The sequence below is a fragment of the Thamnophis elegans genome, chromosome 1 (genome assembly GCF_009769535.1).
Source record: "Thamnophis elegans isolate rThaEle1 chromosome 1, rThaEle1.pri, whole genome shotgun sequence".
Taxonomy (NCBI): Eukaryota; Metazoa; Chordata; class Lepidosauria; order Squamata; family Colubridae; genus Thamnophis; species Thamnophis elegans.
This window is the reverse complement of record NC_045541.1, coordinates 141629740-141648126: the sequence shown is the minus strand read 5'-3', so window position 1 is coordinate 141648126 and position 18387 is coordinate 141629740. Positions and strand designations below refer to the sequence as shown.

Below are 18387 nucleotides of genomic sequence, written 5' to 3'. Positions count from 1 at the left end.
AATTAAATAAAAATGTCATTTTTTTTTCAATAAAACAGTTGGAATTGGTTATGCAATCAAATAAAAATTGAGCTAAGATGACTTAGCTGAACAATCTTTTGTTAGAAAAATAGCTGCCACAATGGTTTTGTAAAAGGGCTGTATTGGAGCACTCACTGATAAATCTACTTTCCTTATCATAAGAATAGAGAAGGGTGTATAGTTTGTAAGCAAGAGATCCCATTTACATTAACAGTATTTTCAGTTAAAGCTGGGAAATTTCCCAGAGTGGTAATTTAGGATACTAATGCAGGCACCAGGGATCTAAATTGTGAGGACTGATATGAGGCACCTTCCTTTGCTGCTTCTCTTTTCTCAAAGGTATCAATTTCTTATCTGCCCTTTGGCTTAAAGCACATATGCTGTCTGGTTAACCTGGCACAAATCTTCCATGTCCAGGAAAGCCTGAGCAGCAATTGGTTAAATCAGATAGCTCATTTTAAAAAGTGCTCATCAAGTATCATGATGATTCTCTGTGTCCTCCCATAGATGGTGGACCTATGGCACATGTGCCAGAGGTGGCACACAAAGCCCTTTCTGTGGACACACACACACAATCACCATCTGCTCTTCGCAGGTGCCAGAGCACCGGAAAATATCCTGAAAATGCCATGAAAACCAGCCAAAAAACAGGCAGTTTTCCAGGTCATTTTCTGACTATTTTCAGCTTCATCTTGGCCCAAATCGAATAAATACAAATACAAATACCATTTTCCAGGCTGTTTTCTAGGCCATTTTCAGGCCGTTGTTGGCCATTTGGGGGATGTTTTTCAGGCCAAAAACAGCCTGAAAATGGCCTGAAAATGGCCCCAAAATGGTCAAAGACAGCCTGAAAAATGGTCCAAAACGGCCCAAAACCAGGCCTGTGTGTGCTGGCCAGCTAGTCTTCGGGTTTCCGGTGCTCTGGAACATGCAAAGACCAGCTGGCCAGTGCACATGTGCTTGAAGACCAGATGGCTGGGGCCCGCATGTGGGTTTCTGGCGCTCTGGCACACAGACACGCATACATGCATGCACATGCATGCGTGTTCTTGTTTGTTCACTCGGTGCTGAAATGGTGGCTTAGATGATGTAATATCAATTCAGCCTTCTCCTTGGTATCAATCAGCTGAGTGGGAGAAAGGAAGGAGCTGGATTGGGGAGCTTCAGACAGATCTACTTCCCTGATAGCAACTTTTGTGCTTTCAGGGTTCATTCCAGTGGTGGGATTCAAATAATTTAAGGACCAGTTCTCTGCCCTAATGATTTCTTCCAACAACCAGTTCACCAAACTTCTCAGAAAGTTAACAACCAGTTCTCCCGAAGTGGTGCGAACTGGCTAAATCCCACCACTGGTTCATTCCATTCCATTCCATTTAGGGTTGCTCAAATAGTAGATGCATTAGAAATACGAAACAATGCTGAATTCACTCTTTATTTGTAAGCCATTGATCTGTAGAAGGACATGGGAAGAAAAATGAAAGTTTATACCTTCCTACAGACTGCATAATATCCAGCAACAAAGGAGCAGCCAAATCTGGGCTGAGATGAATGAATGTGGAGAGGACAACTATGGCTAGACCCAGTGTTTCTTCATCATACTCCTCCAGGATGGCTCCACAGTCGTGGCATCTGTAAGAAAATTAGAGGGCAAAATGCAATATTAGTATATAAAAATCACATTACATTGCTGCAGCGATTATTCTGTAAGTGAGGAAAATATGGGTTGCAAGGAAGGAGACCAGTTAATTTTGCAACAATAAGACATTTGTTTTTGATTCCTTCCAATTTTGGCCGCTGAATGGGATGCAACTCGTGTACTGCCAAGAGATTACTTTCAAATTTCTGCCAAGGTTCTATAATGTCTGATCTTAAGGGACTTGTCTAATGCAGATGAGACGAGGCAGAATATTACTGACTGTATAAAAAGACTTGGAAAACCAGTACATCTTGGCCCAATGGGGATGTTTGGTTAATTTGATCAACCACTCACTAATGTCTCCAACAGATTGTGATGTTTGAACTTAATGGGATTGTACAGACAATTTTCCTTTCCCACAGCAGCAGGAGAAAATGCCAACAAGGTCATGAAAATCAATCTCATTTAGCCCGGTTTACTACCTGCTGCCAAAGCTTTTAGAAAACAACCAGACCGACTGACTGAAATAAATTAACCTTACAGGATATTTCTCATTTATCAACCATGCTCCCTCTTTCACTGCTGTTCCACCCAACAAATGATGCAGTCAGGTAACCTTCACTGTTAAATATTTTCTTCTCATATTTAGAGGTACATAAAATGGGATAATGAAGCATTTTATTTGAATCTATCTGAAATGATAATCAATATTGTTTTCATTTTAGAAATTCTGACTTATCTTTCTATTAAAAATAATCAAGGAAGCTTATAGGCATGAAATAACTCAACAGCCCCTACTTATCATCACCTCCTATCTATCGTCAGATTTCTAGGGTGCTATCCAGCTGTGGAAAGTAAAGGCCAAAATAGCCACAGTGGTGGTAGGAGCCCTTGGGGCTATGACTCTTAAGCAGGGAAACAGACTACAAAAGATTCCAAAAAAAAAATCGCAGCTCTCTGTCCCGAAGTGTGCAGTGCTTAGAATAGCTTAGAATAGCTAGGATACCATGTAGAACCCTCCAATTCCCAATCTTCTGGTGGAGAACCCACAACTGAGGAAGACATACTCACCATATAGGTCTCAGAAGGAAATTACACACACACACACACAGAAAGAATGAGAGAGAGAGGGGGGGAGGGAGAGAGAGAGAGAGAGAGAGAGAGAGAGAGAGAATGAGAGAGAGAGAGATCTCCCTAATCAGATGAGCTGCAAGTATGGAGTGTTTTTTCTTTCATTTAAAAATGAATTTGTTTCTCCAAGCACTTCCTTGATTTCCCTGTCTATTTAATTTTGAGCTTTATCACTCATTGTTCATTATGCTATTTTTAACTACATAGATTTTAGCATGTTATTAGTGTAACAGTGTTTATCTCAATGCAAACCATGCTGAGATTTATATTAAAATGAAAAATAGTAGAGAACATATGACAAACAAAGGTTTTGGAAGAAATGAGTGTGCGTAGCAGTCTAAAAATGCATTGATATAAATATTGAAAGATAAAGGTAGATGACTAAAAACTGGAAAGAACACTAGGTTTATAACTTCCCTATCAATTGCTTAACATTTTCTTTTATTTGGTATAATATAATGTTTATTTTAACCAAATGTTTGAAAATCTAGGACTTTCATACAGTTTTCATTTGCACTCCTCTCTTCTTTTTGGGCTTTATCTCTTCCGGCAGGGAAGAGATAGTAAACCCCTGCAGCAGAGAAACACAATCCACTCACACTTGACAGTAATTTTATACTGTATCCCTAACAGTATTTTTTATTCTGTTTATTGTTTTTGCCAACTTCCAGGATAAAAATCAATAAACGTTCTGTAAAACCCAATAGTGTAATACAATCTTGAAGCACCTAAAGCTTTTATGCACTGCCATTTTAACTTTTCTTAATGTAAAGCAGGGTTGTCAAATTCAAGGCCTGGGGGTCAGGTCCGGCCCTCAGGGTGCTTAGATCTGGCCTGCGGGACCACCCTGGAAACAGCAAAGACTGGCCCACAGTGCCCCCTGGGCCTGTTTTCAGCCGTGATGGCCTCCCACAGCCTGGAGCTCCATTTTTGCTGGCAGAGGACTGCGGGAGGCTATTGTAGCTGAAAACAGGGCCTGGGGGACACGAGCTCTGTTTTTGTGGACAGACGGCTGCAGGAGGCCGCCGTGGCTGAAAACGAAGCTCAAGAGCCCATTTTCACCAGCAGAGCACTCAGGCCACCACAGGTGACCCTTATACGAGTGATGTCAAGCTGGCCACGTCCACCCTGGTCATGCCCACCCCAGCCCCCGATGTGAAATACAATCCTGATGTGGCCCTCAATGAAATCAAATTTGACACCTCTGGTATTAAGCATTAACAAAATATCCAGATAATTATTCTGGTTTCACTCCAGTGACAAAATATTAATTATTTTTACTGCTGTTATCATTGTCATTAATAAATCAGCCCTTTAAGCTTATCATTGGTCTTAAATAGCAAAAACGAGAAGAAATGTGAAAATGATTACTTGTCTGTCATCATGGTTGGTTGATCATCAATAAAATCTTCCGGTGCTGGTACAAACATACTAACGATGCTAGGTGCTGACAGCAAGCTTGATTTTGTGGCACCTGTAGAAAGAGGGAGAACATGCAAGAAAAAAAGAGAGAAGGACTTCATGATAAATAAAAATTATCTATTTTTATCACATTTGAAAGACATATAAAGAGGTACAATGCTTTTAAAGTCAACTTTCAGAATTTAAACAATTGCTCCACTGAAGAGAAGTCTTGTAATTTAAGGCATCTTTTTAAATTTTTTATTTATTTATCTAAGCTACTAAAAATCACAAAACAAACTATCAAGAGAACGTAGCAGTTTTCATTTTCAATTGAATAATCGGTTTTCCAACCTTCAGGTCAGGTTTCAAATGACCTGAAATATTTTTCACTTTAACGAAACAGCAAGGATCAAAAAGTTTGTTCATCAAGAAATGGCAAAAGATTTTCATTAAATCTTATGAGTTGAAATCAATCTTAGTATTGCTTGGCAGAGATCTACGAAAGTAAATTCATTATTTGTACACAGGGTGCTTAGAAGCATAAGGGAAAAAATGCAATTACAAATAGGTCATTATTATACTGGCAGGATGCTTTAAGAAACCAAGAACAGGCTGACCTATATAATCCTATGGGAGGGGGGGAAATTCAGGGTGTTTTTTTTCCTTTTTCTTTTTGTTGCTTTAACTGAGATTTTAAAAAGTTATCCCAAAGTCTGTACATTTTATGTTTGAAGAAGGAAAGAATGCTAATATATCTACAAAGCCCATAATCAATGGTAGTTGTACTGGCATAATTTTATATGTCCCATTATACAAATAAGATTGCTAATTGTTCCCCATTTACTACTATATTACAATAATCTGAAATCATATATTCGTGTGTGCTGCTAAAATGGGCAAAATAAGAATTTCAATCAGTGATTTAGACAAAATATTTCTTGTTCATAAACATATTCTCCATAAGAAGCTGTCAATGGTCCTTCTGAGCTTCACAATAGATTCTTGAACTTCAGACTGCTTTAATAACAGTAACCATCCATTCTGAAAGTTATATTTATGTATATATCTTGTCTTGCCCAAACTATTTCTTTGTAATATTGCTCTGGATATTTGCCAAGACATTATGTGATTAGATGCTGCATTCAAGCAGAAAGCAGTTAATGCATGAAGACTGTTCCGAGGGGTAGCCAAGGTGGCACAGTGGTTAGAGTGCAGTACTGCAGCCACTTCAGCTGACTGTTAGCTGCAGTTCAGCGGTTCAAATCTCCTGGCTCAAGGTTGACTCAGCCTTCCATCATTCCGAGGTGGCTAAAATGAGCACCCAGACTGTGCGGGCAATATGCTGACTCTGTAAACCGCTTAGAGAGGGCTGAAAGCCCTATGAAGCGGTATATAAGTCTAACTGCTATTGCTATTGCTATTACTGTGGCTTGCATAATTGGGGTAGAAAGGCACCCATTTCAAAAGAGTATAGATTCTGTACACTTAGACTGATGAATAATGAAATAAAAACTATTCAAAATCCTTTACAGAAGTTAGAATACTTCTGTGTTTCAAGAATGGAAACAATTCAATTTCCCGTTCTTTTGAAGAGAAGCAATAAATTTTGTTAACAATCATTGTAACCAGAGGTGGGTTCCTACCGGTTCGGACCGGTTCAGCTGAGTAGGTAGTAACTCAGCCTGCCACACCCCCGAATTGGTTCTATCAGCAGTACTATAGATGCCGCCATCTTGTTTTTTCCTTCTGCGCATGCAGAAAAGCAATTTTTTTCATATGTGCATGTGCATGTAGCGCACATCAAGCACACATGGGAAAGGACATGCATGCACACAGCACGTCCCTGAGTGAGACGGCAGTAGCAGCACCCCTGATTGTAACAGAATACTGAGATTTATTTAATTTTCAAGTCCCTCCAGTTCAGATTAAAAAAAACATGCAAAGTAAATAAATTGTTCAGTTCAAAAAATATCAAGACCACAATTTCAATTTGTGTTAACTAGGAACACCAGTTTTTTTAATCTTCCCAGTGAAATCACAGCTGAACAGACCCTGAACTAACCTCTTATTCTTAGTGGTTGTCCCTCTAGGTCAGGGTTGAGGCAGACTGAGACATTACATGGTCTCTTCCCATGCTGTATCTGTTCTGTAGATAGAGAGAAAACTTCAGTCCCCTTTGGGTTTCATTAAGAATTGGCCGCAGAGTTATTCCAATAATAAATACACCAGCTATACATAATCATTAAAAGACATAACTTCTGTAAACCAACTAGAAAATGAATAAATGTTTAGGAAACTTTGACCAAAGAAAAAAACAGACCGTATTTTTGGGAGTATAAAACGCACCTTTCCCTCCCTAAAAGAGCGTGGAAATGTTGGTGTGTCTTATACACTGAATCCAGCCATTTTTTGCCTCCCAAAGCCCCACCCCTGCATCCCATTTTTGTGAAAAACAGGCAAAAACTGGGTTGTTTTTTGCAAAAACTGAGGAATTTCTGCCTTCCCCCAGCCCCCAGAAGCACTCTGCAGGCTTCAGCAGGGCTGGGGGAGGCAAAAATGCCCCCATTTTTGTGGAAAAGGACTGTTTTCCACCCATTTTTCACAAAATGGGGGGGGTTGCCTTCCCCCAGTCCTGCTGAAGCCTGTAGAGTGCTCCTGGGGGCCAGGGAGGACTAAAACTTTTTTTTTAACTTAACTCTTCGAAATCTTGATGTGTCTTATACACCAGTGCATCTTATAGTCCGAAAAATAGGGTAAATACTTTTATTTCTACTTAAGGTCAAGAAGAAGACCTCCTGCAAAGCTCCTCATGGCAAAGCATGCATAAAGGGGCTTTCTGGTGCCTGCAGAATTGCTCCTGGCCTGTGATTATTTTTTATATAATTCATTCCACATCATATTGCACAAAGCCAATACAAATATTCATATTAAATACAATTCCTCGTATAATTTTGCTATTCATATATGAAGATGGTTAATTTATCAAAACGATTAAGTAAAATATCCATTCTGACACCTTGATATCAAGATTTGATATAGGAAGCATTTCAAGGCTGAAATTATCCTAATGCTTCCATGCTATTGTTGAAGTCCCAGAGTTTTCTTGGCAGATAACTGCAGTTAAGCATCTGCTCTCTAAATGTGCCAGAATCAATCAAACTGTAGGATCTTCAGTGAAGTGGGACACATTAGTATTTTTTACAGAGAATCAAAATATGTAATAAAGGAATGTTGTAATTAGGAGGTAGAGATTTCATATTTTATAGCCAGTATATCTTCAGTTCATTTTTCTTGATGATATGGAAAGCTTGCTATCCAGTTAGCATATTTTTCATATATTGCTACTGAGTCAAAATGATAGATTTCTTTATTCAAAACACTGTACACGTTAAAAGCATAACAGTGGAATGGGAGTGGTCTTTGGTGCTCTCTGAGCTTGGCTGTTTTCTTGCAGACATTTTATTACCCAAACTAGGTAACATCATCAGTGCTAGTAAGGAATGGGGTTTGCTCTCATTTATAGTCTACTGGCTTGCCCTGTCTATGTGGTGGGAGTAGTCTTGGAGGTTCGTTGGTTGGGCTGTTTACCATTAGCTTGTTTGGCAGTTCCTTGATTGGGGTATTGCTTACTTCTTCATTGTTGGTCTGATATTAATCTTGGACTTAATCTATGCTCATCTGGGTTCTGATTGCTTTTGGGAAGGTATTTTGGTCTTTTTTGTTTCCTTTTTGGCTTGTTGATTATCTCTTTTACATAGTATGTACATATTGTTTATGTCTATGTGTGTATTGTTGGCTAATTCATCAAAATGTCAAGCTTCTAGAAATTCCCTAGTGTTTTTAGACTTGGCTTGATCTAGGATGGTCACAGTTTGCCAATTGAAACTATACTTAACTCTGTCCATAGGTTGTGAAATTAAAGAGTTTTCATCATGTCTTCTGACTGCTAGCTGATGTTCATGGATGTTCTATGTGTTCACGGATGTGTTCATACAGTGGAATGTACTCTCCTAAAAGGTAGCAATGGTTTCCAACGAGGATAAATATAATTTATAATGCTATCAATGGCTATCAATCATAAAGATATATGAATGGTTGCAGGAACTGGGTATGTCTACTCTAATGAAAAAAGGGCCAGGGGTGACATGAGAGCAGAGTTCCAATATTTGAGGCCCTGTCACAAACAAGAGGGGGTCAACCTATTCTCCAAAGATCTGAGGGAAGGACAAGAACTAACATATGGAAATTTATCAAAGAGAGATCCAACCTAGAAGTAAAGTTTAGGTTTAGGTTTAGGTTTAGGTTTATTAGATTTATATGCCACCCTTCTCCCTAGGACTCAGGGTGGCGTACAACATTAAAAGAAACACATAATACAAAAGTTAAAAAAAATTAAATAGAATATCCCAAACCCAATTAAAATTGACAATGACATTTTTTAAAAAAAAAATTGAATTAAAATTAACAGTGATCAATAATTTATTTTGTTTTGTTCAGGCCAGGCTGGCTTGCTGGAAAAGCCAAAGTTTAGGGCGTGTCAGAAGGACTGGAGGTCGGGGATTATATGAAGCTCCGGGGGCAGCTCATTCCAGAGAAGTAAGAAGAATTTTCCTGCAGTGAAAACAATTAATCAGTGGAACAGCTTGCATCCCGAAGTTGTGGGTGCTCCATCCATGGAGATTTTAAAGAGAAGATTGGATGACCATTTGTCTGGAATGATATAGGGTCTCCTGCTTGAGCAGCGAGTTGCACTAGAAGACCTCCAAAGTCCTTTCTAACTCTGTTATTCTGTATATTACATTGGCAACAATTTTCCTACTGTACTATTTCTTTGTGAATAGTGACAGAATGGCTATCATGTTATGCTTTCAGGCATCCCTAAGCATCTAATTGACAATTATAAATTATGAACAAATTCAGCATGGCCCTCATTATATCTAGAAACATTAACTGCATACCAGTTTTAAACAAAGTTTACATAAATTAGCCATTCGCACTGAAAAAAGTGACTTATGACCATTTTTCACACATGTCTGTTGCAGAATCCTCATTGTCATGTGATCAAAATTCAGATGCTTGGCAACTGGTTCATATTTATGATGGTTTCAGGGTTGTGGTATCATGTGATCACCTTTTGCAACAGTCTGACAAGCAAAGTCAATGGGGAAGCCAGATTTGCTTTACAATCAGGTTACTAACTTAGCAACTGCAACGATTCACTTAACAATTGTGGCAAGAAAGGTCATAAATTGGAATAAAACTCATTTAACAATTGTTTCCCCTAGCAGCAGAAATTTTGGGCTTAGTTGTGGTTGAAAGTTGAGGACTACCCATAGTATACCAGCGCCTCCTTTAAGAGGTAATACTCCTACACACTGAGTCTGATCACCTTCATAAAACCAGTCATGTGCCCCCCAAAAGAGCCATGAAGAGCATGGACTAACTCCCACATGGCAAAAAAACACACTAGACAATGCCCTATCCACTTGTTTAGAGTCCATAGAATAAAAGGGGTCCCATCTAACATCACAAAATGTTGATCCAATCACCATTGCAGACTTTGCCCATGAAAAGTCAAAATCTAAGGGAGCTATGCAGTCAGACATAGGAATCAGCATCAAAGTAATGTACTTTCTCTTTGAATAACCTATCCGAGGGTTTCTCAACCTGGGCCACTTTAAGATGTGTTGACTCTGCAAGTTACATATCTTAAAGTAACTCATTTTGAGAAACGCTCAAACATAGGCCTATCCTATGTTCCCCATTAAAACTCTCCTGACATTGCTACCAAAATTTGCTTACCTTTCCCATTCCTGTGTATCCTATCCTCACAGAACTGGTCCCAGTTCCATTCACCACCTCATTTCACCATCTCACCTTCATTTTCTGCAATGTGAAATACTTACCAGTGTCCCATGTGCTAATATTATGAGGAGCACTAGATTGATGTTCCAGCTGCCTCTTCATCAACTGATTCATGGTCAGTGCTCCCAAAGAACCTCTTTTCATCTGTCGGTACTGAGCTGAAAGTCAGAAGTTAATGTATTTGTATGATTTTCAATCTTATTTACTCTTGATTACAATTAGCTACACCCAGCTTGTTCTTCAAAATGAACTTTTCTATTCTGTAATATACCTCTACACACATTTAACCAATTGGTTGTTATTCAATGAAGTGTGCTCAAACAGATCTACAATTGTACCTGCAATTTTATTTCTGTCCCCCAAATTTCTCTAGATTATAGGGCATCCTACTGATGAATGTCACACTGAAAATATTTCAAATACATTTTTTGTAATTAAGGGTTTAAGGCTGACTCAGCCTTCCATCTTTCCGAGGTTGGTAAAATGAGGATCCAGATTGTTAGGGGCAAGATGTTAATGTTGTGAACTGCTCGGAGAGTGCTGTAAAAGCACTGTGGAGCAGTATGCAAGTCTAAATGTTATTGCTATTGCTATTGCCTTTATTTCAATCTTTAGTACTCCAAAGCATTTTTTAAATGTGAGATTGATTCTGCAGTTGAATTGTGAAATAGATTAAAATTCCATTTCCAATTCATAAGATTTTTCATTCTCATAAAAACGTTTGTCAACGTAAAGTTAGAGAATAGAATAACTTTCTTCTCTAGCGCTATGCTTTAAACCAGTTTATTACACACAAAATTTCCCAACAAAGTGCAGCAATTAGTATTTTAGAGCAGACATTCCTGCCTAGTGCATAAATTGTTGCCAAAAACAGAGGAAATTGGTTGTTTTTCTTTCTTATTTTATTAATTTATTTAAAACATTTACATAGCTGCCTATCCTCCAAACAACTCTTGGCAGCTCCCAAGCAAAAATTAAAACAATATATAAAATCACATTTAAAAAATCACTACAAAACTAAACAGCTTAAAATATTATAAACAACAAAGACTGGGCATCAAGTCTACCTTCTAAAGTGCCAATATACAATCTTACAAAATTTTAGCTTTTATAGTGGAAATTAAACCCTTCCAGGTACTTTCTTCTGCATAAAAACACTAACTTCGAAAATTACTATATTTATCTCATTTCCCAAAGAAAAGTTTCATTTTAAATATTGGAGTTGGGGGAAGGGTATAAATATTGAAAAATATATCATTAGCATTTAAGAACCATTAAGGTATATACAGATTTCTGATTAAATTTTGTCCACAAAACCTATTATTTTATTATTTTATTGAAACCATTTTTTCCTAACAGTTATTTCTAAAAAAGGGCTGCAAATCTATTCCTGCTATGCTACTTTAACATGCTTTACATGGCCCTGAAAATGTAGACATAATTTTCTCTCCCTAAGCATCTCACATCTAATCAAGTAGAAAATATTAACGTTCACTGTGGTCATAATTCTGTACAAGCAAGAAAAATAGGAGAAAGATTTAAAACAGGAAAAGGATTTAAAAGTGTGGGGAAAAGAGAACTAAATGCAAGAAGAAAAATCTATTGGTTTTCCTGAATGATACAGAATTGATGAAAATATAAAGGGTACTGCATGCTTGAGTGAGATAGTAGTATCTGACACTGGTCTGGATTAGGAAAAACCTAAAAGGAGTTTCCCCTTTATCAGTGTTTCTCAACTTTGGTAACTTTAAGATATGTGAACTTTAACTTGCAGAATCCCAAGCTTTTGGGGGCAGCATTTTGGGGAATTCTGGGAGTTGAAGTCCACACATCTTAAAGTTGAGAAATACTGCTCTAGGTATTCCTGCATCTTCCATGCATGTACATCTGAATCAGGAAAGGACATGGTTATGTATGCCATCATGTATGTGGTAATTATTGAAATATAGCTATCCTACCCAACAGTATGTGAACATTACTACGAATGAAATGTCCATTTAGCTAAAGATTGTATTGTGATAAAAAGATAGATGAGAATAGCCTTCAGAAGTTGTGGGTGCCCCATCACTGGAGGCCTTTATAAAGAGACTGGACAACCATTTGTCTGAAATGGTATAAGGTCTCCTGCTCAAGCAGTAGCTTGGACTAGAAGACCTCTGAGGTTCTTTCCAACTATTTCATTCTATGTTCCTGAATGATAATACAAAATGACTCCTCAACTCTTTAATCTTCTGTGAATATAAAGCTCATTATGGAGTGCCAACTCCATTCTGGTACTTTTAGAGTTAATTAAGACAATACACACATAAACATTTACGAGTGGAGAGAAGTAATGCACCAGATGGCAAAACATACTAAGAAGCACAAATGCAGTAAACATTGGTTTCTTTCCTCAAAGTCAGGGGAGAGCTTACTTGACATGGAAGAGTGGCTACTTATCTCTGGTACACCTGCTTCAAGTGTAGGAGCAGAAGATGACTCCCTTGGCATTTCTAAGGTTGAAAGTACTTTAGTTGATACATCTGCAAAAAGAAATATTGCTTGGAACTCAGAAACTTGGGGGGGGGGGCTCTTGAAATCAGAAAACAATTATTCATAAACTCTCTTTTTCTTTCAATTTTTCAATTTTTCTTCTTCTTGATATTTCTTTTTATCACCTTGGCACTTAAAATAGGAATTTGGAAAGGTGAGATATTTTGTAATGAGAAAACCATTTATTTTCCTTTGTATCTCCCTAAAATTAGATTTACACATTCATATGCTGGAGAATCTTTTCAATACACAGCTTTTTTCTATGTAAATGTTATTTTCCATGCATCCCTATAAAGACAATTGTGAAATTACAAAATGCCACCTCACTTTTTTCCAACACAGATTATAAGAAAAGAGCAATGGAGGAATGCAAGTAGCACTTGGGCTCTCTAAAACACACAAACCCTGCCTTTCTATGAACTCATATTTAATATACATGATTCACCATTATAATGGGTATGTTGGCATTATCATACATTTTAATGCTCTGTTATATTTTCTTTACACCTCTAGAAGGCAGCATGTTAGAAAATGATGCTATATGGGGGACTTCCAAGGGAACTGAAATGTCTTCATGAAAGTGGAGCTGAGAACTGCAGCAAAGACCAAGGAAACAATGAGTAAAATCTCTCCAGATAAGGAGAGGATGGGAAATCGCTCACATGTAGTCCGGACAACTGCTCCTATGAAGAGATTTCAGGACAGCAGTTTTTGGCAGTTTTGAGCACTGGGAGAAAAGGGCCTTCTTGCTCACAACCATAGTGGAACCTTTTAAAGGACACTAGGTTAACAAAACTCCCTTTCTAACTATTCTCAGAAATTATTAACCACCTTAAAGCTGTTAAGAGACCTTTGGAATGCAACTTTTAAAAGTCATTGGGTGAATTTATCTTCTGAACAAAGAAAAAATAAATGTAAGCTTTAAAAAATGAAACAAACAGCAAAAAGCTAAATAAACTGTATCTAAGAAAAATTATGAATGCATTAAGGGTCCAGAGAGATTTGGAGTATTGACTTTGACTATAAGATTTTGGAATTAACTGTGAAAAATAAATAGCTTCTCATTGGAAAGAGATTTATTTTGGCTAGCTTGACTATTATAAGCCATAACAAAGCAAGGTACCTTATGATTTTAGAAACCTGATGCTAGAAGGGACTAAAGATTCAAAGCAGAAGGGGAAAACATACATCTCGATATCTGTTAAATGTTAAAGGAGATCTTTAAAAAATGGAGCAAAAAATTAGCTACAATATCCACACTATCAGTAATGATGTCTGTTTCCATGGATGTCCAAAATTCATTAATAAAGGAATGACTTTTTTTTTTTTACTTTTATTAAACATTTATAGGCCGCCCTTTTCCCTGAGGGTACTCAGGGCGGCTTACAATAATAGGGGAGGGAAGTGCAGGACAAAACACAAAAAGAAAATGTGAGTAAAAATAATTAGCGGTAAAACACAACATTCACTCAACATTCGGGAGGGGCGAGAGTAAAGTCTTATCCCCAGGCCTGACATATATAAAACAAATTTTAATTGATAAGACAGAAAAAGTATTGAAAGTGGAACTACAATAGGGAACAAGGTAATGATTTGGAAAAGAAAGGCCTTATTGGATATAAAAAAGAAACTGATGAAATTTTTAAAAAATCAAAAAAGAAATACAAATGATAAATCAAGAGAATGACCAAGAAAAGGTTTTATTATTGGATCTACAAAAGAGGCTTGTTAAAGCCTTGAAGAAATCTATGCAATGGGATAAAGAAGACTTAAATAAGAATATAAATCCTATGATAATATTTCATTGAATTTAAGATTAAAGAAGTAAAAAGAAGGAATATAAAATAGGTTTATTTGATCAAAGTCAAAATAAGCCTTTTTCGCAAAGTTCTGGGTATCCTTTATGGGCATTTTCTGACATCATAAACAAAGGATGAAATATGGGATGAACAGATATCTGTAGCCTTATAAAAGGTACGAACTACTACCAGATAGTTATATTAAGGTTGAATGTTATTTCTTTATATATATTTTTATTTTTGTTTATTATGTACTTTATTTTTTTATTTTTTCTTGCACTTTTTATTCTTTTTTCCATTTTCTCTTTCTAGAAGTTTAGTTCATATTAATTTTTATTATTGTAATAAACATTCTTCATAAACCTTATATCTTAAAAAAAGAAAAAGAAACATTCTGCTATATAGAATCAAATTCTATCCTATGACTGAGCCTTCTACAGAATATGTTGTGTTGGAATATGGTATGTTAGCTGTGATGTTGCCTGATTTATACATTCCAATATCTGAACCATTTACCAAGTGAATGCACCAGATAAACCTCCACATTCCAACCATGTTGTCTGAGTGAAACTGGACCCTCTAGGCATTTGGATTACATGTGCATATTACCCCTATGTCCATATTGCAAGTGTCTTCGGGAGCAATTGTTACTTGAGAGATATGGGGATGAGGTGACAGTGTTCATATGATGAGTAGAGCCAATTTTGCTGAGACAATTGGGATGCGGATAAAGTACTACATCTACAATTCTAAATACATTTGACTGCAGCCTTATAGTCAATGATTTAACTCACAACATTGAAGACACAAGAGCAAGATTGAAAGATATGATTGGAACATTTTAGCAAAGCAGGCTGGGGGATGATCATGATGATGACTTTGACGACAACAACAATAACAGCAACAACAACAATTACTAGTAATCTTAAACCTGGAATAACATTTGTCATCTACTTTGGTTAACACTGATTACTGCCATTCTATACTTAGTCTACTATTCCTCTGGAAGAATTGCAGAATATATATGAAGAAATAAATAACCAAGTCTTCTTCCAATATTTTCAAGTTCCAGAAAAGTGGCAAATAGAAAATTTGAATAACCTACCATGAATCAATTCTTTTCCACACCTTTCACAAAACCTTTATTGTTGAGCAAACAATTAAGCTGATAACAAAGAGAGCTCACTAGAAATAAATGACGCCTTACTGATCTTTCAACTTTCCCTTCTCTCCTAAAGGCTTTTGTTTAACTTAGATAGTTTGGTTAGGAAACAGATCTGGAAGAAATGCTGACTTTCAATAAGGAAGGACCTTACTATGAACTTTACTCAGATTCAATGTTTTCCAGGGGTGAAATTCAACAGGTTCTCACAGGTTCTGGAGAACCGGTAGTGGAAATTTTGAGTAGTTCAAAGAACCTGTAAATACCACCTCCAGAGTGGAGATTTTGCAGTATCCTTCCCCTGCCACGCCCACCAAGCCACACCCACAGCACCAGTAGTAAAAAAAAATGAATTTCACCACTGATGTTTTGTATTTCTTTATATTATAAATTGTTATTTTACAGTCACTCAATTTTGCTATGGTCTTCTTCTTTGGGGAAAAAAAAAGCATAGGCAACTGGTATTGCTCACCTGTCTCTTTCTGTTCTCCCAGCTTATCCAAGATGTTGAAGGAAATGTCCAGGTATTCTCTCTGGATGGCACTCACGGCAATCTTCCTCTGTTTCCTCTGTCTAGGAATGATTTGGATTTTAAATTCTGACTCTTCCGCTTCTTCCTCTTGCTTTGGTTCTGTACTTTGTTCTGTATCAGATTCTGCACTGGCATCAGGCTTTTGACTTTCAGCTTGGCTATCGGAGTCCTCAGGGAGCGTAATAAAGACCGTTTTCCCAGTTGAACTCGGAAAGGATCCAACAGGCTTAATATCTTCTATGCATAATTCAGAGTTATCCTCAATGGACATCTCCGAGAGAGCAAATGATTTTTGAAGCAAGTCCCGTTTTTGCTTTAGTGTCAGGGGGCTGCCAGGGGATATCCCTTGGACATCTTCCGGCTTAGCAAGCTCATCAACACCCTTTTGACTTTCAGGGGTAGTTGGGGGAGTTTTGTCTTGTGCAAATGATACAAAATGACTCACTTCACAAGGGGTTACAACCTTGGAACAGTCTTCAATGCTGAATTGCACCAGGGGCGTAATGCTAAGACTGAGGATAGAAACGCTGGTAGGGCTTGATGGCGAGGAGGCAAGGGTCATCCTAGAGTCAACGTCACGCAACTGACTTGTGAGATCAGTCTCTTCCTCATCACTTTCCACTATTCTAAGAGGAGGGAGGGTCTCAAAAACTAAGGAGTCGCTGTCTGAATTGGAAACAACAGACTGCTTTTCGGGCCCTGACGTTGAATCAGACGACAGATCTATGAGATCTAAGTCCTCCTTTAGAGGAGAAGTTTTAGCTGGTGAATCTATGGTCACTTCATATGGCTCCATGCAGTTTAACCTGACTTCTGGTATAATAGGTCGTCGCCTTGTTTGACTTCTTCCCGGGACAACTGGAATATTTTCCTTCTCTCCTGTGTCTTGTTCTTCTGTTTTGGTAGAAGAGTTTTGCTGTGGTTGTCCATAATCATTCTGCCTCAGTGTGGTGTAAGTGGAAGCGGCAGGTGGCTTTTCTAAGTCACAGTGGTCTATGCATGATTTCCGACGGTGCTCGTCTAATGTAAACAACAGGGAGTCTGCATTTCCTATGTCAAGAGATTTTTGTTTTAGAGAGCGCAGTTTCCTTTTCTGAATGCTTTCTTCTCTCATACAGCGCAGAATATTGTCTTGCAATATGCCCGTTTCTCTATATTCAGCCAGTTCTATTTCACCTAGAATAGAAAAAGCTGGTACTATTCCATTCAATATCATTCTGCATTTCCATATTTAAGCTATATTGGCGTTTTAGGTAAAATTCCTGTTTATAACCTCAAGACTACATTGAATGGATGCAGATCGTTCTAATCCTAGTTCTAAAGAGATTTTCCAGGGTGAAACGTGAAATCAGTTAACAAGAACAAGATGGCAACATTAATACATTAATTTTAATATTAATAACACCAGGCTTGCCATCTTTTATATAGTGACTGAATCATGCCTCAGGAGAGTTATTAATTCTGATAATATTTTCATTTATAGAAAGATTGTAAAAACAGAAAATCTAGTGAAGATTTCCCTATATTTAGCGACTAGATATTGAACAGGAGAAAAGAAAAATAACTTTTATGATATTCTAAATTATAAGGGACTCCCAGGGCTGACAGCAATACAATAAGCTATTACTTAGTATTTTATAAGTGGCAATTTTATTGCATTTTATTTTAAAATATCCAGAATAAAGAGTGCAATTTAAATACATCTAGGAGAAAATGACAGAATTGATGTTAAAAGTTCAGACTTATTCAGGCATATAGCATAATTAAGACTTCTATGCTGGCTGCGATTCTCATGGGTGGATGAGGAAGATCTGAAGAACACTAACAATAATATTTGGCTATAATACTACTAGATCAAAACACAAAATTAATACTAATGTGCTTATATTACAAAAAGATTGGTTTCCCCTGAAACTATAAGAAACTGCTTTATTAAAAGTGCAGCTGGCAAGTGGAACAATTCCCCATAAAGGTGGTATTTTGTCCTTCTATGAGAACGATATTTTTCTATGTTGGATTTCCGAGATTTCTGCACTGAATAGGGGGCTGACTATAGACAATCCACAAAGTCTCTCTGTGATTTTAAGATACAGATTTTGATATGCTTGCTCACCTTATCCCAGTTCAAGTCAAAAATATTCACAGTATACCAAGCAATAATCATAGTATTTCCAGGCAGAAGCTTTGTGTCTAACATGATAGTACTTCCCAACCCTCCCACGCTCCCAATGATATACATACTTCTTTGAGCATTCATCTCAACTGGCTGATATTTCACCACTTTGCTGCCTCCAATTCTTTTCAA

General features: G+C 37.4%; 1 protein-coding gene across 1 annotated transcript in view; it reads right to left on the bottom strand.

The window, feature by feature from the left end:
• Nucleotides 1–18387, bottom strand: part of UNC79 (unc-79 homolog, NALCN channel complex subunit) — a 132418-nt gene that overhangs the window by 40678 nt on the left and 73353 nt on the right. The window contains 7 exon segments of the mRNA XM_032230213.1: nt 1510–1650; nt 4160–4262; nt 6255–6338; nt 10099–10215; nt 12472–12579; nt 16023–17258; nt 18324–18387. The exon segment at nt 18324–18387 is cut by the window's right edge and continues 86 nt beyond it. Coding sequence (XP_032086104.1) covers nt 1510–1650; nt 4160–4262; nt 6255–6338; nt 10099–10215; nt 12472–12579; nt 16023–17258; nt 18324–18387 — 1853 coding nt within the window.